At 66.6% G+C, this 25,570-nt stretch overlaps 3 protein-coding genes across 3 annotated transcripts; 1 reads left to right on the top strand and 2 right to left on the bottom strand.

Moving 5' to 3' along the window:
- Nucleotides 1-177: 177 nt before the first annotated feature.
- On the bottom strand, nt 178-3,808 carry LOC125626518 (E3 ubiquitin-protein ligase MARCHF5). Its single transcript, XM_048829579.2, has 6 exons — nt 3,470-3,808; nt 2,568-2,770; nt 2,097-2,227; nt 1,625-1,808; nt 1,079-1,248; nt 178-525 (listed from the first exon to the last, which is right to left on the bottom strand). The coding sequence occupies exons 1-6, from the start codon at nt 3,490-3,492 to the stop codon at nt 358-360; spliced, it is 879 nt and encodes a 292-aa protein (XP_048685536.2). The 5' UTR covers nt 3,493-3,808; the 3' UTR covers nt 178-357.
- A 2,032-nt stretch (nt 3,809-5,840) lies between these two features.
- ACTR1B (actin related protein 1B) lies at nt 5,841-18,345 on the top strand. Its single transcript, XM_048829575.2, has 11 exons — nt 5,841-5,976; nt 10,043-10,107; nt 11,298-11,373; nt 12,185-12,310; nt 13,053-13,177; nt 13,679-13,895; nt 14,212-14,304; nt 14,615-14,789; nt 16,148-16,209; nt 16,716-16,756; nt 17,077-18,345. Exons 1-11 carry the CDS (start codon nt 5,929-5,931, stop codon nt 17,177-17,179), a joined length of 1,131 nt encoding a protein of 376 aa, XP_048685532.1. The 5' UTR covers nt 5,841-5,928; the 3' UTR covers nt 17,180-18,345.
- A 2,264-nt stretch (nt 18,346-20,609) lies between these two features.
- On the bottom strand, nt 20,610-25,314 carry LOC125626524 (cytochrome c oxidase subunit 5B, mitochondrial). Its single transcript, XM_048829596.2, has 4 exons — nt 24,897-25,314; nt 21,986-22,056; nt 21,348-21,447; nt 20,610-20,857 (listed from the first exon to the last, which is right to left on the bottom strand). The coding sequence occupies exons 1-4, from the start codon at nt 25,276-25,278 to the stop codon at nt 20,745-20,747; spliced, it is 666 nt and encodes a 221-aa protein (XP_048685553.2). The 5' UTR covers nt 25,279-25,314; the 3' UTR covers nt 20,610-20,744.
- Nucleotides 25,315-25,570: the final 256 nt, after the last annotated feature.

Raw genomic sequence — 25,570 nt, 5'->3', positions numbered from 1 at the left:
AGCCGCTCACAGCTCTCCCAGGCCAGAAGCAGCCAGGGGCCACTGAGGGGCCGGGCTCCCAGGGTAGCCCCCTTGGCAATGCTCCCAGCTCCGCACGCCTGGGGGAGACGGGCAGAGGATCAAGTCACACAGCATCAGGGAGAACCGCTCCCAGGAACGACGCCCAGACACACCCTGCGCCATTCAAACAAGGGTTGTATTTCCAGTGGCTATTTATAAAGGGGGCAGGGCCAGGCGTGGGAGACAGGAGACAGCCTCCCGCCGGGGGGCCCCAGGGCAGGGCTCTGCCCCCCTGCTGTGACTGCAGGGCACAGCCCGACAGGCCAAGGAGCTGCGGGCAGGGGCCAGGCTCCAGGCCTAGCTGAGGTTGCCCTCGGTGCCGCTGTCCTCGTCCGGGGGTGCGGGGCCCCGCTCCAGGCCCGGCTCCAGGTAGTCGAGGATGCGCCGGTCGGCCTGGAGCAGGAACTGCTGCTGCCTGAAGTAGACTTTCAGCACCCCCTTGATGGCCACAAAGGTGATGCCGCCCTGCGGAGGAGGGGCGGAGATGAAGCCAGCTGTGTGCCAGTCCCATGGCTCTGGGCAAACCCTAGCAGCACAGCCCCCCAGCCAGCTGCCGCCCCCCACTGAGCACCAGAGACAGGGGCGCCCCCCAGCCCTGGGCGCCCCCCAGCCCTGGGCTCCCCCCAGCTCTGCCGGTGCCCCTCACTCCCGACCCACAGCCCCGGCTCCCCCCAGCTCTGCCAGTGCCCCTCACTCCCAACCCGCAGCCCCGGCTCCCCCCAGCTCTGCCAGTGCCCCTCACTCCCGACCCGCAGCCCCGGCTCCCCCCAGCTCTGCCGGTGCCCCTCACTCCCGCCCCGCAGCACCGGTGCTCCCACGAGCACAGTGCGGGCAGCGGTGCCAGGCTGGCCTGCCATTTCCACGGCAGCGAGCAGAGCACAGACCGCCGAGGTTTCCCAGCTCGGACTCCCTGGGCCCGGGGTTCTCAGGCCAGGAGTCTCCAGCTCCAGGCGCGACAGGCCGCAAGCCGCACCTTGGGCGCCCCGCAGTGGCTGGCACAGCCCGGCCCCGGACTCACCAGGATGGTGCGCTGCAGGCTGGAGTCCACCCGCCGGAAGAGGAGCCTGCCCACCAGGCTGGCGATGGTAGGAAACACCAGGGCCCCGCACAGCGAGCGCGAGAGGGACGTGTGGTCGCTCTGGGGGCGGGACTCAGCCAGCGGCCCCAGGGCCACCGGGCGCCCAATCCCTGGGGAAATGGGAAGGAAGGGGAAACTGAGGCAGCGATTGGTCACTGCCATCTGGCCAGGGGGCTCAGACCTGAACCGCTCCCCACACCACCCGCCTCTGCCCCAGTGTCTGTCCCCCACCCCCCCCAGCGCTCTGCCTCTCGTCACGGTCTCTCCTCCCCCGGCCAGGCCACCCGCTGATGGCGCTACTGCCCAGCTTCCCCTCCCCCCACAGCTCTGCCCCCTTCGCTGCCAGCCCGCCCCTGTCTTGGCTCACTGGCAACCGTGCCCACCCCGCACCAACCTGCCCACCCACCGGCCCCACCCAGGGCAGCCCCAGAGCAGCCCCAGGCCATCCCCGCCAACCCGCCCGCCCCCGGCGGCGATGCCCCGCACCTGGCACCAGGGCCTGCAGGGCCTGCAGCTTGCTGGCGTACTTCCGCCAAACGCGCAGCACGTAGTCCTCCCAGCGGATCAGCCTGCCCAGCACCAGCATGACGGGGATGGTGGGCAGCCCCATGAGCAGGAAGAGGGGGTCCGCCCGCTCCATCACATCCAGCCCCTTCTTATGGCCAACCACCTGCAGCCGGGGGAGGAGGCAGCTCAGAGCCCACGCCGAGAGCGGGGCTCCCCGTGCTGGCTGGGCCGGCCGCACCCCGGGGCATGGGCCCTCTCAGGCTGGGGTCACAGGGCAATTCCCAGCAGTGCCAGCTTCCTCCATGGCCCCAGCCGTGCCCTGCCGCAGCCAGCCTGGCACCCGGCAGCTCCCACTGGAGCAGTCACCCCATTGCCTCTGTTGCGGAGCCTGGCGGAAGCAGCAGCCCTGGCTCAGCTCGGGCCCCCTTCGGGGCCCCCCCCAACACGTTACCTGCATCACCGTGACGGCCCCATAGGTGACAGCCGACCAGTACACCGTTCCCACCACGATGCCGGCCATGGCGAAGGGGCTGGCTCTGGACAGGATCCGGTCTGCCTGGTGGAGGAAATAGACCAGGGGCCCTGCAGGGAGATCAGAAACTCAGGCCACGCCATGTACACCCCCCGTGTTCCCTGGCCCAGCCGGCCACGGGGGAGACTCCAGCAGGCCCCCACCCGCTCACGGGCAGGATCCCAGGGCTCTCAGCCTTTCCCCCCAGGCCAGGAATTTCCCCGGCCCATTTCACAGGCTAGTGGGTGGAGCACAAGGTCAGGAGCCAGGGACATGCCAGGGCAGGGCACTGCGCCAACCTCTGTGCTCCAGGCAAAGCCTCCCCAGACCCCTCCACTCTGCCCCGCATTGACCCCATCGACCCCGCGCTCCCAGGCAAAGCAAGGCCCGGACGGGCCCCGCCGGGCTCACCCAGCTTGGGGAAGACGATGCGGTATTCGGTGCCGCACTGCGGGCAGCTCACGCTGCCCGTGCTGTTGCCCTTCTGCTTCTCGTCCAGCCAGCGCTGCAGGCAGGCCTGGTGGATCCATTTGGTGGAGCCTTTGCAGCGGCAGGGGCAGACCCACTCGGCGGCCCGGTCCTCGCGCTCCGTGGCGAAGCAGACCCAGCAGTGCCTGGAGAGCAGAGAGCCCGTCAGGGCCCCGGGCGCCCCCGGGCACCGCAGTGCCGCGCGGGTGGCAGGGCCGAACTCTGGGCCCCCCCACCCCAGGCAGGGGGATCCCTAGGGGACCCAGCGCCCCTGAACTGCCGGGTCCCCTGCCCCAGCACCCTTCTCCAGTCCCACCCCCATCCGGATCCCGTCCCCCCTCCGGGCCCAGGCTCAGCGCAGGGCCGCCGGGACCCAGCCGCCTCCCAAGCGCCCCCAGAGCCAGGCCAAAGAGGGAGGCGGCGGGAGGGGAAACCCGCGGGGCGTTCCCGGGGGGAGGGGTTTGGGCTTGGCTCCGGCCCGGGAGAGAGGGGGGGCGTTCGGGCCGGGGGTAGGGGGGGTTCGGCCCGGGGGTAGGGGGGGTTCGGCCCGGGGGGGGTTCGGGTCGGCTCCGGCCCGGGGGTAGGGGGGGTTCGGACCGGGGGGGGTTCGGGTCGGCTCCGGCCCGGGGGTTCGGCCCGGGGGGGGGGTTCGGCCCGGGGGGGTTCGGGTCGGCTCCGGCCCGGGGGTTCGGCCCGGGGGGGTTCGGCCCGGGGGGAGAGGGGGGGTTCGGACCGGGGGATTCGGTTCGGCTCCGGCCCGGGGGCGTTCGGGCCGGGGGGGGTCGGCTCGGCTCCGGCCCGGGGGGATGGGGGGGGTTCGGGCCGGGGACCCCCCCAGCGCTCACCTCTCCTCGGCCGGCTCGGCCATGGCAGGCGGGCCGGTCACACCCCCGGGCGGCCCCGGGGCCCGGCCATCGCCGGCCCCCGGCCCGAGCGAGCGCGTAGCCAGCCGCGATCCGCGGGGCGCGGCCCCTGCGCCGAGCTTGGCTGGGTCGGGTCCGGGTCCCGGTCCCGGCTCCGGTTCTGGCTCCCCCCGGCCGCTCCGCTGCGCCTCGCTCCGCTCCCGGCCCTGGCGGAGCTTGGCCCGGCCCTGGGGCGGTTCCGCAGCCTTGAGCCCGCCCCGCAGACCCAGGGCCCGGCGCTGCCTGGTCGTGAACAGGCCCAGGGGTGCGGAGCCCAGTCCCGGGTCCGGCCCGGGCAGGGCGCGCACAGCCCCGCCCGTCTAGAGGCCCCCAGTAGGAGGGTTAATCGCAGCTGGCTCTTCTGTGGGTGCCATCATACAGCTCTCCTCGGTCAGCAGCTTTATGCCCATTTTGCAGATGGGGAAACTGAGGCACGAAGAGGGCTACGATTTGACCATGGGCACACAGCAGGCCAGGTGGCAGAGTTTGGCCCGGAAGCCTGCGCTCCCCAGGCCCAGCTCAGTGCACTATCCCTTAGGCTACACTGCCCCTAAAGTGCCAGGTTTGTGCCAGGGAGGCCCATCCTGGCTGGAATGGCACCTGGCGCAAACATCACCTGTTTGTATCACCGGCTGAAAGCAACATGGGGCTTGATGGCAAAAACCGCCATGGACTTCCCTTGGAGCCCATGCACCCGGTCCAGGCCTTTCGCACCTAAAACTTCTGCAGCCACATCCCAAGCCTGCATTACACCACGATCCCACCCATCGGTGCTCAATTTCTGGGCCCGCTATGAACACCACCCACGGCTTGAACTGTTTCTCACAACATCCCCCGCAAACAGTCCTGGAAGACAGCGTCACGGCCCCCATTGGTGCGGGACGTCCTGTGGGTCTGCAAAGCCAGAAGTGAGCATCCAGGGTTTCCCAAGGCTAGCAAAGTCTTCTGTCGAGATGGCGGACAGCGAGACGTGCCACGCAGGTTTGCGGGATTTCTAAAAAAAGTGCAAAAACTATGAGCTCTGGATGGCATTATGGGATGGAGAAAGGTGTGCTGGAAACTTGATCCTGAGTTCCCAGAGATTCCTTTCTATCCCATGACACTTTGAAAGACTTTCCCAGGTTAGGCCCCGATCCTGAGAACTTGGAGGAGCTTGCAGGACTGAGGCCTTCCTGTGAAACTACCATGGACCTCCCAGGCCATCAGCGCTGCAGCCTCTCGGGGCATCCAGTGATCTCTTGCTCCAGGAAGGAGGACATGCAAGTCTGGGATGAGGAATCAGAAGAGAAATGATCGAAGAGACACGAGGTCCCATCCCCCCAGGACCAGCACAGGAAAGTTCTCTGCTGTCTACACTCTAGGATTAATCCTCACCTATGGACCCGCCTAGAAAATAAACAGAGACCCAGCTGGTGTTTCCAGGCTTTGCCCTTTCGCTGAAGGTATTAGAACAGTAGCTTATATTTCTATATTGTGTTCCAACCGATATACTGAAATGCAGCCACCTCTAGAGTGGAACACAACAGACGTTTAACAGAGCACAGGAACACCACAGAGTTGTTGGGGTCAGGCGGTGAAGAGGTGTAGGGCCTTGCTTTGCTCAGCCAGTTACTATAATTGGTTTGTCTCGCTGTGGTGCCCAGGCGTGGCCGGGTACAGGCATGGAGCAGGACCCCGTCATGCCAGGGGCTGTACAAATATGGAACAGAAAGGCTCCCTGATGTGCGGGGAGGTGGAGTCAGAGGGGACCATCATGATCATCCAGTCGGACCCCCTGCCCCTGGCAGGCCACGGCCCCTCCCCCACCTCCTGCCATGGGGATCCGGCCATTAGCCCATGCACCCCGCGAGCCGGGCACAGACCCCGGGCCCAGCTCAGGACCCTGACCCTGACCCTGACCCGATACCCACAATGCAACGGGACAGCGGCTCCTGCCACCCAGGGGTGGGTGTAGGCGGGGAAGAGGTGGAGGGGGGGTGGGTCGCACATGCGCAAACGCCTCCGCGCTCTCCCCCTTCCCCACTCTCCAAGCCGGCGGGGAGGGGCGGGAACCGCGCACTGGCCCCTTAAGAGCGGGGCCATGACGTCACCCTCCCTACGCCGGGCAACCAGGCTTGATGCGGAAGGCCCGCCCCCGCCGCCGCGTCCCATTGGACGGCTGTCAAACCTGTCGCCCCGCCTCTCCCGCGGTCTGCTTCGGCTTCCGCCTGTCACTCGGGCCCAAGAGAGGCGCTGATTGGCTGCGCGGGGTCCCGCCCCTTGCGCGGCTCCCGAGGGCCGGTTTGGTTGCGCAGGGTGGGTGGTTGCGGGGCTGCAGCGTCGAGTGACTGAGCCGAGCCCGGAGCCGCGTCCCCCGCCCGGCGGCCCCGCCCCGCCCCGCCCCGGCCCGGCCCGGCCCCGCCATGGAGTCCTACGACATCATCGCCAACCAGCCCGTGGTCATCGACAACGTGAGCCCGGGGGGGCAGCCTGGGGGGGGCTTGCGAGTGACCTGGGGGCCCCGGGGGGCAGGGCCGGGGGGGGTCAGGCCCTGGGGGGTGGAGCGGGGACGGGCAGGGCCGGGGGGGTGGAGTGGGGAGGGGCAGGGCCGGGGGGGGTTAGGCCCTGGGGGGTGGAGCGGGGACGGGCAGGGCCGGGGGGGGTCAGGGCCGGGGGGGTGGAGTGGGGAGGGGCAGGGCCGGGGGGGGTCAGGCCGGGGGGGTGGAGCGGGGAGGGTCAGGGCCGGGGGGGTCAGGGCCGGGGGGTGGAGCGGGGAGGGGCAGGGCCGGGGGGGGGGTCAGGGCCGGGGGGGTGGAGCGGGGAGGGGCAGGGCCGGGGGGGGTCAGGGCCGGGGGGGTGGAGCGGGGAGGGGCAGGGCCGGGGGGGTCAGGCCCTGGGGGTGGGGCAGTGCCGGGGGGGGGTCGCTGGGGCACGATGCGGGAGGACTGGGAGGCTCTGAGCATGTCTGGACCCCCCCCCCCCGGGCCCTGCCCCATCGGACGCGCCCCGCCCCGCCGGCTGTGGACTCGCAGGGTCTCTGGGGCAGGGACTGTGGATGGGGGAGGGGCCTGGTGTGGCTGCGCTGGAAGGGGCTCGGGGGGGTTCCCCAGCGCGGGGAGCGCCAGGCGGCTGCGACCCAGCTGGCCCCACCTGAAGCCCCTGGTGTTAACGACTCTCCTGCCGCTCTCCGGTCTGCGCCGGCAGCACGTTGATGGCCCGACCCCTGTCGCGTACAGCGCCTTGCACGGAAAGGCCTGGCCGTGTCGCCGCTCAGACCCCAGAGCAAAATGCAGCTTCTGCCCTACAGACTCACCAAGGCCTTGGTGCAGGGCTCACTACACAGGAGGCCCCATCGCCTCCCCCAGGCCGCACCCCTGCTTGCCTCTCGAAATACCCCATTCCACAGATCTCTAGGAGCCCCTCAGCCACAGCCGGGGGCCAGGGCTTTCTGCCCACGCTGCTCCCCCTGGCCTCCCGAAGCATTCAGCCTCTGGTTGGGGGACGGGGAGCTTGCCCTGTGGCAGTGTAACACCCTCCTCCCTGTCCTGTCAAGCCTCGGGGCCATTTCTTCTTGCTGCTGAATAGTTGATTACGCTGAGCTAACTTTTCCGTCCAGTTCTCTCACTTCAGTGTGGTGGGTCCCTTGGCTTAGAACCATCCTCTCTTTTTGAATGGCCTCTGCTTTCCTGCTGCGAGCAGCTCTTTGCTGTGTGCGGCTCCCCAGGGCCGCACCGGGTCAGAGTCTGTGGCGCGTTTCAGTTGCGGAATTTGGCGAGAGAAATCTGGCCAGGCTTTCGGAGCAGCAAGCACTGATGTGTCCTCGCTTCGGAGTCTGTGGGCCACTGGATCTGCAGCTCTGGAGACCCAGCTGCACGCTGCCTTGGAGAAGCTGTCATTTGATCTTCTGCCTCTGTGGATCCCAATGCTCTGGGTTACAATGCATCGGGTGTTTAGAGCCAGCCAAGCCTTAATCTAAAGCATCTAATCCTTAGGTCTTCTATGACACCTGGTGCTACAAGACAGGGTGGCAAACTTGTATATGTCAAACAAAGTCCTCTGACGTTCCCATGTCACCTGGGTGGGGTGAAGACTTCCTTGCCTGTAGCATACCACGTGCCTGGTTTCTCCTTTGCATGTGACAGCAGGGACACAGAGCAGGCTAACTCTGGCTGATTTGCTTTGGAAGTGTGGCTCTCCCTGTGTTCCTGTTCCCAGAAGGTGTCAGGCAGCTGGATTTGCACTGTGCGTGTGTAGGGACAGGGTGTGGCTGGGGAAGAGTTCTTGCTTGCTCATGCTGTGAATCGTTTGTAATGGGGCAAGGAGAAGCGGGCGAGCCAGAGATGGATTTTGGAGCCGTTCCTGGGAGGTTGGCAGGAGAGAGGTGGCTGCTGAGTTTACAGTAGGGTTTTGCAGCGGCTGCTGCTGAGACGCAACATTCAGCTTAACCTCCTCATTCAAAGGGCGTTTCAGCACAGGCTTGGCTTCCAGGAAGTGTGCTGTGGGGTTTGTCTTCCTCCGGGCGGGTGGGTGCAGCCAGCCCCGGGGCTGCAGCTGCAGAAAACCTCTGTCCTTAGCCAGCTCCACTGGTGGGACCCCCTCAGCGGGGCAGGGGTGGTCTTTGCTTGTTTACTCCTTCCCGTAACACACGAACCAGGGGTCACCAATTAAATTAACAGGCATAAATTAAAACAAACATAAGGAAGCATTTCTTCACACAACGCACAGTCCACCTGTGGAACTGCCTGCCAGAGGATGTTGTGAAGGCCAAGACTATAACTGGGTTCAGAAAAGAACTAGATACATTCATGGGTGATAGGTCCATCAATGGCTGTTAGCCAGGATGGGCAGGGATACAACCCCAAGCTCTGGGTGTTCCTAGGCTTCTGGCTGCCAGAAGCTGGGACTGGATGATGGGATGGATCACTTGCTGATTGCCTGTTCTGGTCATTCCCTCTGCAGCATCTGGCACTGGCCACTCATCAGGATACTGGGCTAGATGGACCATTGGTCTGACCCAGTCTGGCCGCTCTTATGTTCTTGGCACTTGGAGGATTCTACTCCTGGTTCCGCCACTGATTCCATGTGACCTTGGGTGTGTCGCTTCTCCTCTCAGTGCCTCAGTTTCTCCATTTGGGAAGTGAGAATAGCGACTGACCCGCCTACTGGGAAAGTGCGTTGCTGGAGTGGTTGGCACTGCAGAGGGGAAGGAATGCTGCCAGGCCCATCAGGACTTAGGGCTCTTCTTCTGGTCACTGACAACATGACAACTGCCCGGGGACAGACTTGGGACGACTGAGCCCGAGAGTATCCATTTAACTTATGGGTTTTAAACAAGCGTTTGGATCAACTGGAGAGCCGGGTCTCATGGGCCATATCTGCCTCCTCCTCTCAGTCCTGGCTGGGGGTCTCTGCTTGGCCCCCCTCACTCGTTCCTGTGACAGCAGGGCTGCCGAGGGCTTCCAGGGCTGCTGCAGGGTCAGTGGCACCTGAGCCCTGTAGGCACAAGGTGTGGGGCAGAACGGAGACCCACCAAGACTACAGCCTACCCTATGCCTGCAAGGACAGGCATCGCCAGCCGTGCAGGGAGCCCACTGCAGCCCCACCATCACAGCCCCACTCACTCACTCCTGTGACTGGAGCTGCCGAGGGTCCCCGGGGCTGCCCCAGGAGCTGTACTGCAGCAGGGGGGCCTCCCCTGCGGCCAGGAGCTCATCCTCCCCCTCCTCACAGTCTGGGGGTCTGCTCTATTATGTGAACCCAGCTCATCAGAATCCCTTTCTTGTCTGGCTACCTGGGGCACAGGGCAGGGATTCGGCTGATGCCGAGCCCTGGCGTACAGGGTTTTGGGTAGATGGATGGTGTGGGCTGGTGGTTACCGGTGAAGGAGAACACGTAATTCAGCTCTAGTTTCCAGCCCCTTACACTGGCTTCTCTGGGACTTTCTAGCTCAGGCTCTGTTAACTAGCCTCAGTTTGGTTTTCCCAGAGACACGGTGAAGCCTCGTGCAAGGCGGGGGTTGGACTAGGGCCCACCAGTGCTGTGGGCCCAGCTTCCAGGGAGGCACCTCGGGGAGCCCCGAGAAGCGTCACAAGGGGTGACCCAGGGGCTGCGGGATCCTGCTGTGGTCCCTGAGCCACAGAAGTTAAACTGACTAGGAGCAGGAGGGAAGTGCCCAAAGCAGCCTGCCTGGATGGAGAAACATCATTAGCTTCAGCTCTAACGAGCGGAAGGGCTGCTAGGCGCTATCAGTGTGGTAGCTGAGTGCCTCAGATCTCGGATGTGTTCCTCCTCACACGCCTGCAGGCCGGGCTGTTCTCCAGCAGAGACCCAGGGAGAATAAAGGCCTTGTTCGGGGACATGCAGGGAGCCTCTGGCGGAGCTGGGAGTTGGGCCCAGAGCTCCCAAGCGGCGGGCGAGCGCTCTGACCCCTGGGCCGGCCGTACCCTGTGGGTCCCCGTTCACAGGTCTTGGGATCCATGATGGCTGAGCTGGGTGCACAGAAAGGGGTTTATTAACAGCTGTTTGTGTGTTCCCCAGGGTTCCGGGGTTGTCAAGGCTGGCTTTGCTGGCGACCAGATCCCGAAATACTGCTTCCCGAACTAGTGAGTATCTCCGCCCGGACGGGGGTTCTGCTGGCAGCATCTGGCCATTATCCCCGCGCCAGGCGAGTGATCCACGGCGGGGTCACACCACAGACTCCAGCAAAGGCAGCGGGAGCAGCATCAGGCCCTAAAACCTGGGGGGTGGGGCGTCCTAGCCCCTCCCTCGAGAGCTGAGTGGGGATCTCCGCGGACGGATGTGTCAGCAGAGCTATGGCTGTGCCCCTAGTCGGGCTCTCAGCACTTCCCCCCGATGCCTTTGCTTGTCTGCCGCCCAGCGCGGGGCTGTGTCGGAAAGAGCTGGTGTGTTACAGTGTGTCGTCTCCACCAGCATCCTGAGCTGGGCCTCCTGGGATTCTCGCCCAGGCTGGGTCAGATCAGGGCCCCTGTGAGGGGAGCCGCCTGCCGCCCTGCCCTCGGCTTCCTGGCCCAGAACTCTGTGTGGGCCACTTCTGGCCACGCCCTGCCAGCGGGGGGCTGTGCCCAGAACCGGGGTGTGGTGCGGGAGGGACATGCAGTGCCCCCCAGGCCGTCTGCGGGGGCGGTGCTGGAGCAGAGCCAGGACGTGTTAGGCTTTGTCTGCAGTTGTCCAGCCCCTCTCCGCCTCTGGGAACCTGACACATCTCACGCACCAAGCCTGAGGTCTCCCCATTGCAACTAAATGCTGGAAACGTCCCTTGCCAGGCTCTGCTCCCATGGAGGGGACTAGCCGCTCCGGGGCCGAGGGGTATCGCAGTCTCTGCACAGCTCTGGCCTTGTTCAGGGCCCCAGGGGCCTGCTGGGCTCCCTCACCCCAGGCAGGATCAGAGCTCCCCCAGAAGGGGCGCGCCTGCAGGGTGGCTCAGGAGGGCTGGGCTGGCCCCAAGGGCCAGGCCTGCTTGGGTGCCTGTGAGCCGGTGTCATCCCTGGGATGCTGATCCTGCTCTTTGCTGCTCCCCCTGTCTGACACTGGCAAGACACCAGCCACCCCCGCCTAGGCCGGGGCTCGTCTGTTTCACCCCCTCCCCTGCCCCACCCTGGCTGATCTGCTCCCCAGAGTTGGGGGTGGGGTCTGTTGGCTCCTTGACTTCTCTGGCCCCACAAGTGCAACAGCGAGGCCCATCTCCTCCCCTTGGGGCGGGTGGGGGCGGGGGTGGGTAGATGGGGACCATGTGAGCTGCAGCCCCACTAACTGGTTCTCTCTCTCTCGCCAGTGTGGGGCGCCCAAAGCACGTCCGGGTCATGGCGGGGGCGCTGGAGGGGGATCTCTTCATCGGCCCCAAAGCAGAGGTAAATGTGCAGCCCAGCCCCTTCCGGGCTCTCAGCTTCCCCCCCCGCCCCCCCCGGCTTCAGACACAGGTTGAACAGGCAGGGGGCATCTCCAGCTGGCAGCTGCTGGGGTCAAAGGTTCCAGTTCCCCAAGCACACGCAGCAGTCTACAGCGGCCAGGTGCATTGTGGGAGCTGTGCAGACAGTGTGTCCCATTGGGCTCACCCTGGCCAGCCTGCCTTCCCCTGCGGCCTGAACCTGGGGGTGCTGCCCGGCCTGGAGAGTGACTCCGGTGGGTTTGTCTTCCAGGACACCCACACCCGGCCTCACCACCCACGCCAGACTGGGACAGGGCTTGTGTCCCTTAGCGGGAGTGCGGTGGTGGCTCAGCGTCAGTGCCGACCCCAGGGCAGCACTAGGGGGTGCTGTGCTGCTGGGGGGCTCAGTGGGGCGCTCTCCCCTCAGTCAGGGCTGGCCCCGGTGCCCCAGGGCAGCACTCGGGGGTGCTGTGCTGGCGGGGGGCTCAGTGGGGCGCTCTCCCCTCAGTCAGGGCTGGCCCCGATGCCCAAGGGCAGCACTCAGGGGTGCTGTGCTGCTGGGGGGCTCAGTGGGGCGCTCTCCCCTCAGTCAGGGCTGGCCCCGGTGCCCCAGGGCAGCACTCGGGGGTGCTGTGCTGCTGGGGGGCTCAGTGGGGCGCTCTCCCCTCAGTCGGGGCTGGCCCCGATGCCCCAGGGTGGCACTAGGGGGCGCTGTGCTGCCGGGGAGGCCTCTGCCTTGGCATCCCACTTCAGGTGTGTCGTGACCCGGGTCTGCTCGCTCCCTCTGCCGGCAGGAGCACCGGGGCCTGCTGTCCATCCGCTACCCCATGGAGCACGGCATCGTCCGGGACTGGAACGACATGGAGAGGATCTGGCAGTACGTGTACTCCAAAGACCAGCTGCAGACCTTCTCCGAGGAGGTAACGGGCTGCGGGATGGCCAGATCCCCAGGGGGTGTCTCCCCATCACGTGTCTTGCTGGCAGCCCAGGGCTGAGTCTCTGGGGTGGACGCAGCTGGGGCGGCTGCGTCTGGGCTGAGGCTAGACATGAGACCTGTCCCAGCCGGGGCTGGGCAGGGACTGTCCCCGGGATCTGAGCTGAACCCCAGTGGGGTGCTGGGGGGCATGGGGCCATCCACCCTACACAGTCCCCTTAGTGTGAGCCTCGTGCTGGACTCCCCGCCCCGGAGTGAGCACGACCCAGTTGGCACCCGGCCCAGCTTCCCTGCCATTGTCCCCCAGCCCTGGAGGGGCCTAGCTCTCTCCCCACACCCCCTCAAGTTCAGTCTCTCCCCTCTGTCCTTTGCCCGGCTGCCTGGATCAATGGCCAGGGCTACCTAGTGCAATGGGGGGTGGCGACTTGGACACCTGGGCTGAGACCCCCCCCAGCTCGCATCACCCAGGCACTGAGTGACTGTGGGGAGATGAATTCAGCCCCCGCGTCTGGGCTTGAGTTGGCAACCTGCAGGAGAGCGGCTCCGGCCCCCTGCTGACCTGGGCTCACTCTGCCAGGTGGGTCCCCAGCTGCACCTGGTCCCAGACTCCGGAGCATTGGCACCCCCTGCCCAGGCCTGGCCATGAGGCGCTTCCCTGGGCAGCAGGGAAGGTGGGGGGGTGGCTGTGGACCAAGCCTGGGGGTGACTCCTGTCCCACTGCCCCCCAGCACCCGGTTCTCCTGACGGAAGCCCCCCTAAACCCCTGCAAGAACCGCGAGAAGGCGGCTGAGGTTTTCTTCGAGACCTTCAACGTTCCAGCGCTTTTCATCTCCATGCAGGCCGTCCTCAGCCTGTGAGTACCGGGCCCTGCCCCCCTGCAGCACTTGGGGAGCCCTCGGGAACACCGGGGCGCTCTCCCCTCACAGGCAGTGCCGGCCCCCACCCTCTAGTGGGCAGAGATGGGTCCTGACCTGGTGATGGGGGTGCTGGGCGGCAGGGAGCAGGGCATGTGCCCTGCCGGATGGTTTGGAAGCAGCCCCGGATTGCTTGTGATTGGCCCAGAATCCGCAGCGTCTTGTGACCGACCCTCTGCCGCGGCAGTTAATCCGGGCTCCTGAACGGCCTGCCAGCGCCGCGTGGCTGGGTGCTGCTCGGTAGTTGCTCCGTCGCTCCCCAGAGGTGGCTGCCCCTTGGTGGGGGGGTGAAGCCGGGCCTCGCCGGGCCTGTGCTGTCTCGGCGCTCTCGGGCTGCAAGGGGCGATCTGACGTACGCCACCGTGCCGGGCGCTTTCTGGGGATCGCCAAGCGCCGGCGGGGCCGAGCTCACGGGCTCCTGGTGTCTCCCTCTGCTCCAGCTACGCCACCGGCCGCACGACGGGGGTGGTGCTGGACGCGGGGGACGGCGTCACGCACGCGGTGCCCATCTACGAGGGCTTCGCCATGCCGCACTCCATCATGCGGGTGGACGTGGCCGGGCGGGACGTCTCGCGCTACCTCCGCCTGCTGCTGCGCAAGGAGGGCTACGACTTCCACACCTCGGCCGAGTTCGAGGTGGTCAAGATGATAAAGGAGGTACGGGGGGAGCCAGGGAGCTGCCCTGGGGCTGGGCCTCGCTGCAGGATCGCCCTGGGCCAGGGCCGGGGATGCGCTGCTCTCCATCTCGCTCTCCGTGCTGAGCGCCGCCGGGTGGCCGGAGGGCTAGCCCAGTGCTGGAGCTTTCAGACCTGCCCTGCTGGGGGTCCTGGGGCAAGACCCTGCCCGTCTGTGCCCCAGTCGTGACACGGAGGCTGGGGTTCCTGCCGGCTCAGGCTCTGAGCCTCATGGCTGGGGCGGGGAGGGGGGCAGGGAAGTCTTGGACCGGCCGCTCACCTGCTCTCGCCCGGCACAGCGGGCCTGCTACCTGTCCATTAACCCCCAGAAGGACGAGGCGCTGGAGACGGAGAAGGTGCACTATAGCCTGCCAGACGGGAGCACGCTGGAGGTAAGTGTCGGGAGATCTCTGTGCCCTGGTGGCTCCGGTCGCTGGCTGGCCAGGAGCTCCCCTTGCCTGGGGCTGGGTTCGGTGGATTGTGTGTGGGGCCTGCGGGAGCCGGGCCTGGCTTGGCAGCTGGGGCTAGGCGGTGTGGTGTCCTGGGCACGCGGTGCTCCGTGTCTCAGGGAGCAGAGCTTCTCCCTGGGGGCTGGCTCCATGGATCCTGGGGCAGCCAAGGCAGAGATGTAGGAGCCGGTGAGAGCTCAGAGAGCGGGGCCCCATTACCCTGCGGCGCGGGACTAACGTTGCTCTCTGGCAGGTGGGCCCGGCCCGCTTCCGAGCCCCTGAGCTGCTCTTCCAGCCAGACCTGGTGGGGGACGAGAGTGAAGGGATCCATGAGGTCCTGGCCTTTGCCATCCAGAAATCCGACCTGGACCTGCGGCGGACACTCTTCGCCAACATCGTGCTGTCCGGCGGCTCCACGCTCTTCAAAGGTATGGCCTCGGCGCCCTGCCCTCTCTGCGTGGGGCCAAGCCGGGCTCTCCCTCCCCCGGCCCAGACAGCATGGCGCCCGGGGGCTGGTCACGGCCCGTGGCCTGGCCAGCCTGGCGCCTTGGCCATCAGTGGCAGGGGTCCCCTGACCCTCTCGGTCCTCCAAGGCAGGGGGGCAATTCCTTCCTGACCCTCGGGCTGAGCCTCTGCCGATGGCGCTCCCCCGCTGCCCCTGCTGTAATTGGAGGGTTTTGGGGCGAGGCCCCTGCTTCGGGATTGGGGGGGCGCTGTGGATCCTCTGCCCCGCTGAGGGATTTTGATGGGGGTGGGGGCCTCCCAGAGCATCCAGCAGGGCTGAGAAGGATCCGTTCGGCACGTCTAGTGAGCGACTGGCTCCAACTCTCCTGACCCTTTGGCTAGGGACAGCGCAGCCAGGAGGGTGGGGTCTCTGATGACCTCACAAGCTCTGCCCCATGGAGGCAGGATGTCATCAGGGCCCCCCGGGAAGCGTCCCCCCTGCTCCCCTGTGAGCTCAGATAGCATGGTGGGAGGGCCCCGACACCCCCTGCCTTTCCCAGCAGTGATGATCCCTCAGTCCCTAGGGGAGGCAGGGAACCCCTCAGCATCCAGAGGGGGAAACTGAGTCATGTGCTCCCCCAGGTCAGGACCCAGCTCTGCCCACTAGAGGGCACTCTCACCTCAGCTTGGGACTCCCTGAGCTTGTGCCCGCGACTGGCCACGCAATGGTCCGGCCGCGCCCCTCCTCCCATAGTGCCTGGCGCTCCCGGGTGGAATCTGTCAAGGCCCCTTACCCTGCCCGGGGTCTCTGCACACTGGGGTGGCGCTGGCCGGTTTGGAACTGGGCTCTCATCAAGCGCTGGGCAATCGGCGTGGAAAGCGGGTGGGCCAGCTGGCTCCTCGGGGTAGCCTTTGCTGGGCAGCATGGCCTAGTGCTGACTGCTGAGCAGAGCGCTCAGCCCCCATTCCAGGCGGACACACAGCTCAGCTCCTGGGGGTGGGGAGCCCCCTCCTGCCCCCAGACCCGGCCTGTGTTCCGGGAGCCTCACCCCTAGGGCCCAGCTGTGCAGCCCTGGGGCGAGGCCGAGAACGGGGTAATTCCCTGTGGGAGGCAGCAGGAGGCGTAACACTCGCCAGCCCCCCCGCAGCTGCCTGGTTCCTCGTCCCTGGGGAGGCCGGGTTGGTACCTGAAGCCAGGGGCTGCCATGCCGCTCCCCCAGGGCCATAGGGTGGCGCCCTAGCGCCCAGCTTTCCAGCTGCTGCATGGGGACCCCTGTGGGGTGGGGGCAGGTTGGGGGCTCTCTCTGAGGCAGCTGGGTTCACGCCCGTGTTCCCCCTTCAGGGTTTGGGGACCGGCTGCTCAGCGAGGTGAAGAAACTCGCCCCAAAAGATGTCAAAATTAAGGTGAGGATTGGCAATGCCCAGGGGCCCCCCCAGCACCCCTTTCCCCTGAGATCCCCTCCCTCATGCCCAGCCCCTCCTGCTGTGATTACCCTGGCACCGCTGCTTCCCCCAGGGCACAAAGCTACGGTGTGCATGGCGCAAACTGCCCTGGGTCCAACCCCCTGCCTGCTCCACAGCCTGGGACCCTCCTGCCTGGGCCAGTCCTGCCCCCTGGGCACAGCTCATTGCTGCTCTCCCGGCTCCCTACACGTCCCCGAGCGACTTCAGCCTCCTGGGCCATGCTGGGAACTCTCCTGAGGCGCTGCCCCCTGGATCTGGGGGGAGGGAGGGGGCTTCGAGGGAATCCCCCCGTGATCAGGGTGGGCCCAAGGATGGGGTGCCCTGGTAGGGCTGTGTGATGGGGGGTGTGCACAGCAGGGCAGACCTGTCAGCTGGACGCTGAGCCCCATTCCTGGGGGGGGGCTGTTGCAGGCTGGGCTCCGGGCTGACCCTCTGCTTCCTTCCAGATCTCTGCCCCGCAGGAGCGGCTGTACTCCACGTGGATCGGGTGAGTGGCTGCCCCAGGGCCTGGCCCCCTGCTCTGGGGCCCACCCCACCCACTGAGGGAAGGGGAGACTTCTCCAGTGCCGCTGCGGGAGGGGCCCCTGGCGTGGGTGCCCTCTGCGTGGCCCAGGGACCAGGAGAAGCCCTGACTGGGGGAGGGAGCCGTGCTGGGCCCAGGGCAGACTTGCTCTGTCCAGAGTGGGGGGGGGGCAAGCCCCTCTGCCCCCTGTGGGTCGGGGGCTGGTTGGGCCCTGTCCCCGCAGGGCTGGGGGGGGGCGGGGGCATGTGCCTCCAGCCCCTGGTGACTCTGGCTCTCCCCTGCAGCGGCTCCATCCTGGCCTCGCTGGACACCTTCAAGAAGATGTGGGTGTCCAAGAAGGAGTACGAGGAGGACGGGGCACGGGCCATCCACCGCAAGACGTTCTAGGGTGCGGGGCCAGCGGGCAGCTGGTGGGTGGGGGCGTGTCCTCCCGTTACCCCTTTCCAATCCAGGGCTGCTAGCACCAGCCCCGCTCCCGGGGCCTCGTCAGCCCCCTCGCTCCCCCCTTCAGCTGGACCCCTCCGAGCCGCTCATCTATGCGCACACGGCCCCCAGGGCCTTGATCCCTGCTGCCCTGGCCGCACCTGCACCTGTGGGGAGGCTGGCAGCCTCAGCCCTCGACCCCTTGGGGCCTTCAGAGCCCCTGTGGCCGGGGGCTTTGTGTGATGGGGCCAGAGTGCCCTAGCCTGCTTAGTGATCGTTGGAAGCCCAGCCAGGGCATCTGGGGGCAGCGACCCCATGGGAGCTGGGCTTCGGCCTGAGGGTAGATGGGGCTCCTAGTTCTAGCCCTAGGAGAGCCTGCCGGGGCACATGGATCCAGCACCCCCTGGCTGCCCTCAGCCCCTGCTGCTGAGGAGGGGTGGGAGCCACCCCCAGAGGCCTGGAGCAAAGCCCTGGTGCCACAAGGATGGGTGGGCTCGGCCCACCCTGTTCCGGGCCGTGCTGGGGCCAAGCTCCTTCCAATGGGGGCAGATTCCTCCCGCTGTGGAGGCGAGCTGGGGTGCGGCTGGCTCTGGCCCAGGCAGGGCTGTGGCTGCCGGCCCCGGCTGCAGCCTTGGAGTCACAGCCCCTAGCTCGCCAGAGCTGTGTGATCAAAGCCTGGAGAGCAGCCGCCTCGTGGTGCTACACTAGCCCCCGGCATTAGCCACACCACAGCCGCTGGTAGCCATGGCCCCTTGCCTTGTGCCTGGAGGGGGTCTCTGGGGCCCTGGGGGCAGGGCAGTGGCGTGCCTGGCCCTGTGGGGCAAGTACCAACCCTGGATTGGAAAGGGGTGAACCCCTGAACTTTTCCTAAAGGGCAGCAACTCAATCACCTGCCCCAGTGCGAGGTGAGGGGCTGTGGGGCGCCTGGCGGGGCAGAGCTCAGCTCTCTTGCCCCGGGCTAGTGGCCTGTGTCTGGATCTCAGCTTCTCCCGGTACCTCCCTGCTGAGCGGCTGCTGGTGCCCCGGGCCCCCTGGAGGCCCCTGCCCACGCCCGGCTGCAATGTACAAAACTGAACACAGTTGCCTGTATTTTTTTTTGTAAATTCATTATAGTAATAATTATAAATTAACCCCTCGTGCCCTGTGTCTGTCCTAGAGCCGCTCCTCCCAGCTCAGCGGGGGAAGTAAGAGGAGCTGGTTTGGCTGGAGATGGGTCTTGTTCACGGGCTCAAGGGGGGCTGGATGAAGGAGTAGCCCTGGGGGCTTGTGGTTCTAGGGCCCAGCTGTGCCTGGCCCGGAGCACAGCCTTACACCCAGCTCCCCTGCCCCTGCCCCTGCCCCTGCCCCTGCCCCCGGCCTCGGCAGCAGGTGGGGCTACGTGCCCCTGCCCCTGCCCCTGCCCCTGCCCCCGGCAGCAGGTGGGGCTACGTGCCCCTGCCCCTGCCCCTGGCCTCGGCAGCAGGTGGGGCTACGTGCCCCTGCCCCTGCCCCTGCCCCCGGCAGCAGGTGGGGCTAGGTGCCCCTGCCCCTGCCCCTGGCCTCAGCAGCAGGTGGGGCTACGTGCCCCTGGCCTCGGCAACAGGTGGGGCTACGTGCCCCTGCCCCTGCCCCTGGCCTCGGCAACAGGTGGGGCTACGTGCCCCTGCCCCTGCCCCCGGCAGCAGGTGGGGCTACGTGCCCCTGCCCCTGCCCCTGCCCCTGGCCTCGGCAGCAGGTGGGGCTACGTGCCCCTGCCCCTGCCCCTGCCCCTGCCCCTGGCAGCAGGTGGGGCTACGTGCCCCTGCCCCTGCCCCCGGCAGCAGGTGGGGCTACGTGCCCCTGCCCCTGCCCCTGCCCCTGCCCCCGGCAGCAGGTGGGGCTACGTGCCCCTGCCCCTGCCCCTGCCCTCGGCAGCAGGTGGGGCTACGTGCCCCTGCCCCTGCCCCTGGCCTCGGCAGCAGGTGGGGCTACGTGCCCCTGCCCCTGCCCCTGCCCCCGGCAGCAGGTGGGGCTACGTGCCCCTGCCCCTGCCCCTGCCCTCGGCAGCAGGTGGGGCTACGTGCCCCTGCCCCTGCCCCTGCCCTCGGCAACAGGTGGGGCTACGTGCCCCTGCCCCTGCCCCTGCCCCTGGCCTCGGCAACAGGTGGGGCTACGTGCCCCTGCCCCTGGCCTCGGCAGCAGGTGGGGCTACGTGCCCCTGCCCCTGCCCCTGGCCTCGGCAGCAGGTGGGGCTACGTGCCCCTGCCCCTGCCCCTGGCCTCGGCAGCAGGTGGGGCTACGTGCCCCTGCCCCTGCCCCCAGCAGGGCTGTGCTGAGCAGCAGAGGGGGAAGGGGGGATTGCTATGCCTGACTGACTGGGGACAGGGTGCACAAAATGTCCCCATTGTGCATCCCCAGGGGAGTGTCAAAGTTGCCACACGAGGGCAACCGCCTCTTGGGTTGCTGAGCCAAGCTCTGGGTGGGTGAAGGTCTCTGGGGTCCAAGCAGCTGCTGCCAAGTGGGGGGCCCCCCCAAAGCTCTGGGGTGAGGGGCTGCTGCTTGCATGGGCCTAGGTTCTGTGCTCACCTGTGCCCAGGGCACACTACCCTGAGCGACACGCTGCATCCGTGCTGGGCCCAGTGGGTAGCTATACCTAGCCCTGCTCGAGGCGCTGGAGAGCCATGGGGGGCCTAAGAAGGGCCCAGCAGTACTCCCCTCAGCCACACACACCCCTCCCCACTGCTGCAGGGGGCTGGGCACAGTGGCTGCCCCCAGCTGTAAGCAGGGCGGTCTGAAGAGGAAGGCTGTGCCCGGGGGGCAGGGGCTGCTCTTAGAGCAGGGGCTCTGCTGGAGGCTACACACAAGGTGTCAAGCCAAAGCAGGGCTGGGGTCTCCTCTCTCAAGCACCCACTGGGGCCAAGCTCCCTGCCTCTGGGAGCCAGTCTCCAGGGGGCAGAAACAGGTGTAGTGGGTTGGGTGCAAACTCTGGCATGGGGCTTTGTGAACACCAGGCCCTGGGCACATGCCTGAGCCTACTTCCTGCCCTCAGCCCAGGAAACCACCTAGCTCCTACTGCAGGGCCTGGGACAGCTCCACTCGCCCTGGCAGGGATTGGCAGCCTGGCATCTCCCCTACAATTCTCTCCAGCCCGGGCCAGCTGCACTGTGGCCCTTGCTGGCTCTTCCCCCTGCTGAGCGACACCACCCAGGGCTCCCCAGGGCACACGGCAAGAGCCTCACTTTACCCTCTGGCAGAGCCATGAGTGAATGCAGCTGGGGGGGGGAGTGCCCCACTGAGGCCAGCACAGGAGATGCCCCGCTGCAGGTCAGAGGGAGGTTGCTGGGGAGAGTAGCACCAGTGGGCCCCTCCAGCCAGTGCCCAGCGTAGCAGCAGGCTGGCCTAGACACTGGGGCTAAGGAAGCAGGCCAGACATGGGTAGAGGCAACGCCTTTAACACACCAACTCTTTATTGGCTCCAAGAAGCAACACGACATTGTAAAGCAGCAAGCAGCTCGGCCTGGGGTCCCACAGAGCAGAGACAAGAGGGTCCCACGGGGGTCAGGGCACCCTCTCAGTGCGGCAGATGGTGGGGGACCAGCTTGTAATGGGCACCGCAAGAGGGGCAGCGCTGGGGCTCCCCCTTGTGCAGCCAGAACCAGATCACGCAGCTGTTGTCCTCTTCACCTGGGCAGGGAGAAGGGGGTTAGACAGTCTGAGGTCACCGGGGTGGAGTGCGGGGCTGTTAATCAGCAGGCCGGATGGGGGCTGACAGCAGCCGCTAATCAGGGAGATGGGCTCCCCCACAGCAGTGCAGCGTGCCCTCCTGGCACACTCCGCTCCAGGTCCCGAGCCAGGCCGCCACGCTCAGGTGTCAGGAACAGGACCCAGGCATCCTGGCTTTTACTCCCTCCCCTCAGGCCAGGAAACACCGACTCCAGCTGGCCCAGCTCCCACAGCTCTGGGGCCAGGCTGGAACCCCCAGGCTGCTCAGAGGCCCAGCCATTGGCCCTGGAAACCAGAGTGAAGCCTTGTCCGAACCCAGCAGCCAGCTCCCCACTTCCCCTGCAGCACCGCAGCGCCAGGCCCTCCTGCCACACAGGGTGCCCTGAAGAAAGCAGTTCACTGGTCAGCCCAGAGCCTCTGTCCCCCCCGCCTTGGATGACGCGTCACTCACAGATGCAGCCCACGATCCTCTTGCTGGAGATGGAGGGGACCAGGTTGGGATCCTCCTTGGTCCCAGCATAGCGCTTTGGTTGGAGGATGTTGTAGGGATCCTGCAGGGAGCGCAGGACCATCAGCCAGGGAGTGAGAGAGGCAGTCTGCTGTTGCACCTGCCTCTGCCCCAGACCCAAGCTTTGACTGGGCCACCAGCCCACATCCCCCAGCACCGCGCCCTGGCTCTGCTCCCACGCCCAGGAGCAGCACCGCCAGCCCAACTCGGGAAGCTGGTCCCATGCCACGCGGCACCGCACGGTGCTACCCCAGGGACATGGGTGGCAGAGGAGCTCCTGCTTAGCTCAGCTTGTGTCATTCTAAAACCAGGATCCCCCCATGGCCTAACCCCAGCCCTGCACCCCCAAACTCCACCAAACGCTGTCAGTGATTTAACCTGCCTGTCGCACAGTGAGACTGGCCGCCCGCCCCCCTGCCTGGAGGTAAGGAGCACCATGGGGGGAGGAAGAGGATGGTGCAGTGGTTCACCGGCTTGGTAACAGTGGATGAAGGAAGCTGGGTTAGAGAAGAGGCTGACTATGGCGTATCGGTGGGAAGGTACTGGGATTAGGAGACCCATTTCAGGGTAGCTCTGCTCACCTGTCCCTTTTCCATGGCCTGCATGACTTTCCTCTCCAGCCCTGTCGCTTGCTCTTCGTCGCTGGGGATACCTGGGCAACGGGGATAAAGACAACAGCAGAGCGTGATGACCCTCTTGTCATGGACAGGATCCCTCCCACCCCACAAGCAGGTCTCCACGCACACCTCTGTGCTGCTTGGGAGGTGTTGTCCCAGGGCAGGAGACCATCGGGCAGGAGCAGAGGGCAACCATCCCATAGCTGGGACCCTCCTTCCAGGCGTGTCACTGTCTCCTCTCACACTGAGGAGACCCCCAGTTATTCGAAAGAGACAGGTAATAAATAGCAACAAGGGATTTGATCATTAGAAATCTAGCTGGGTTATGATGACCGGGAGCATCGCAGCGGGACTTGCCTGCCAGGTGCAAAGGGTGCAGCTCTCTCAAGACATTGAGACAGGCCTATGTGCAGTGCTGGGGAGTAGACAGTGGTTGTGGTACATATAGGTACCAGTGACACAGGAGAAGGCTCTACTCAAGATAGTTAAGTCCCAGGCAGACTGAGAAGAGCTACACAAGGATCTCTCAAAACCAGGTGACTGGGCAACAAAATGGCAGATGAAATTCAATGTTGATAAATGCAAAGTAATGCACATTGGAAAACATCATCCCAACTCTACATACAAAATGATGGGGTCTAAATTAGCTGTTACTGCTCAAGAAAGATCTTGGAGTCACTGTGGATAGTTCTTTGAAAACAGCCAATCAATGTGCAGCAGCCATCAAAAAAAAGCTAACAATGTTATTCCAAAAAGAACAGGAGGACTTGTGGCACCTTAGGGACTAACCAATTTATTTCAGCATTAGCTTTCGTAAGCTACAGCTCACTTCATTGGATGCATCAAATGGAACATATAGTAAAAAAAAATATACACGCACACATATACATACACAGAGAACATGCAAAGGTGGAGTAAGGCTAATTGAGAAAAAAAACTTGTAGTGATGATCAAGGTGGCCCATACAGACAGTTGGCAAGAAGGTGGGAGGACACTTAACATGGGGAAATAGATTCAATGTGTGTAATGAATCGCCCCATCTCAAAAAAAGATGCACTGGAACTGGAAAAGGTACAGAGAATGAAAACAAAAATTAGGGGTATGGAAGTTTCCGTATGAGGAGAGATTAAGAAGACTGGGACTTGGAGAAGAGTGGATTGAGCGGGGGATATGATAGAGGGCTATAAAATCCTGACTGGGGAGGAGAAAGTGACTAGGGAAATGTCATTTCCCCCTTCACCTAACACAAGAACCAGGTGTCACCCAGGCTGTGGCTACACCACAGAGCTCCCAGCGGCGGCTATGCCGCGTTCATGGCTGGTGCAGACCCTCTAAGACGACGGGCAGCAGCAGCAGCTGTGTCGGCTGGAGACGCTCTCCTGCCAACGCAACGCTGGGCGCACCCGCCGCCATGCAGGTCCGTGTAAATTAGCAACAAAATTTCTACCAGCGCAGACTGCAGTGCGTACAGAGCCCCAGATAAATTAAGAGGCAGCAGATTTAAAACAAATCTGCTGGAAGTATTTCTTCACCCAACGCACAGTCAACCTGTGGAACTCCTTGCCTGGGGATGTTGTTGTGAAGGCCAGAAGTATCACAGGGTTAAAGAAAAGATTGGAGAAGTTCACGGAGGACAGGTCCCCCGATGGGGATTAGCCAGGATGGGCAGGGACACAGCCCCCTGCCCTGGGTGTCCCTAAACCTCCGAGAGCCAGAAGCTGGAGCGGAAGTTGCCCCGTTCATTCCCTCTGAAGGGCCGGGCCCAGGCCGCTGCCGGCGGACAGGACACGGGGCTGGACGGACCTTTGGGCTGAGCCGGTCTGGCACCAGGACCCTTGTCCGGACCCCCGCCCTGGACACCCGGGAACGGCCTCACCGTCAGGAGCCAAACGGCACATCGACCCAGGGGAGTGGGGTAGAGATTGGCACTGCCACGTGCGCCCCCCCTGCGGGCCCCTCCCCCGCCTCCCTCCGGGCCCCCGCTCCCAGCCTCCCGCCGGGCCCCCCGCTCCCAGCGGGCCCCTCCCCCGCCTCCCTCCGGGCCCCCGCTCCCAGCCCCCTGCGGGCCCCTCCCCCGCCTCCCTCCGGGCCCCCCGCTCCCAGCCCCCTGCGGGCCCCTCCCCCGCCTCCCTCCGGGCCCCCCGCTCCCAGCCCCCTGCGGGCCCCTCCCCCGCCTCCCTCCGGGCCCCCCGCTCCCAGCCCCCTGCGGGCCCCTCCCCCGCCTCCCTCCGGGCCCCCCGCTCCCAGCCCCCTGCGGGCCCCTCCCCCGCCTCCCTCCGGGCCCCTCCCCCGCCTCCCTCCGGGCCCCCCGCTCCCAGCCCCCTGCGGGCCCCTCCCCCGCCTCCCTCCGGGCCCCCGCTCCCAGCCCCCCGCCTCCCTCGGGGCCCCCCCCCGCCTCCCTCGGGGCCCCCCGCTCCCAGCCCCCTGCGGGCCCCTCCCCCGCCTCCCTCGGGGCCCCCCGCTCCCAGCCCCCCTCGGGGCCCCCCTCGGGGCCCCCCTCCAGTCCCCGCCCCGCCCCCGCCAGCCCCGCGCGTGCCCCCCCACCTCCCTCCGGGGCCTCCCTCCAGTGCCCGCGGCCCCCCCGCTCCCAGCCCCCCCGCCTCCCTCCGGGCCCCCCGCCCCCGCCCCCGCCGGGCTCCAGCGATTCCGCCGACCGAGTCTCTCTCAAGCCCCGGGCCCGGCCGGGAGCTCGGGGCCGGGGCTGTTCTCGGGGGGGGGGGGGGGGGGCTCATGAGCCGGCCAGAGGCGGGGCCGCCCCTCGCCCCACCGGGGGGGCCGCCCCAGGCCGCGCCGCGGAGCCCCGCCCGCTCTGACCCGGCAGCCCCCGGGGGACCCGCCGCGAGGCCCCGGCCCGGCCCGGCGCGCGCTCACCCACCTCCAGCCGCCAGGCCGCGGGCGGGGGCGGGGCCGGGCGCGCGGAGCAGCCCGGGCGGGGGGCGGCGCAGGGCCCGCAGCGCGCCGCGCACACGCAGTAACCTTGACGCCATGGCGCGAGCGGACAGACTGAGCCGGGCGCCCGCCGACAGCGGCTTCCTTCCGGGAGATGGCCGGAAACAGGGCGGGACTTCCGGGACACGTGAGCGCGGCCCGCGGCCCTGCTGCCTCACGTGACCGGTCGGCGCCGCTCCGCCCGCCACGTGACCGGGAAGCGCGGCTCGGCCGGGCGGGCGGCTCCCTGCCACGTGATGGAGGATGGGCGGGGACAGGCCCGCTGGCCACGCCCCCCGCTGGGGTGACCCGCCCCCCGGCAGGTCCATCACTCGCTCACCCGAGGGGGGGCAGAGAGGCCCAGAGGCGAGGAGGACCCAGTGGGGGGGGGCCTCCCCGCTGCCTCCCCCACATGGCCCCCCCGCGCAGCGCTGGCCCCCGCCCCTCGCTCCCGCCCCCGGCCCGTCTGTGTGCAGCGCCCTGCACCCGAGGCTGCCCCCGGCTGGCACCCCGAGGTGCTGCGGCAATACCGGGGGGGGGGGCGAGGTTCAGTCGAGACGGGCGCTGGGAGACCCGGCGTGATGCCAGCCAGAGGGAGAGCGAGGCCCGGCCCGGCCCGGC

Source organism: Caretta caretta, chromosome 26 (assembly GCF_965140235.1).
Source record: "Caretta caretta isolate rCarCar2 chromosome 26, rCarCar1.hap1, whole genome shotgun sequence".
NCBI classification, from domain to species: domain Eukaryota; kingdom Metazoa; phylum Chordata; order Testudines; family Cheloniidae; genus Caretta; species Caretta caretta.
Note: the sequence above shows the minus strand (reverse complement) of the source record. Positions and strands in the feature narration are given on the sequence as shown.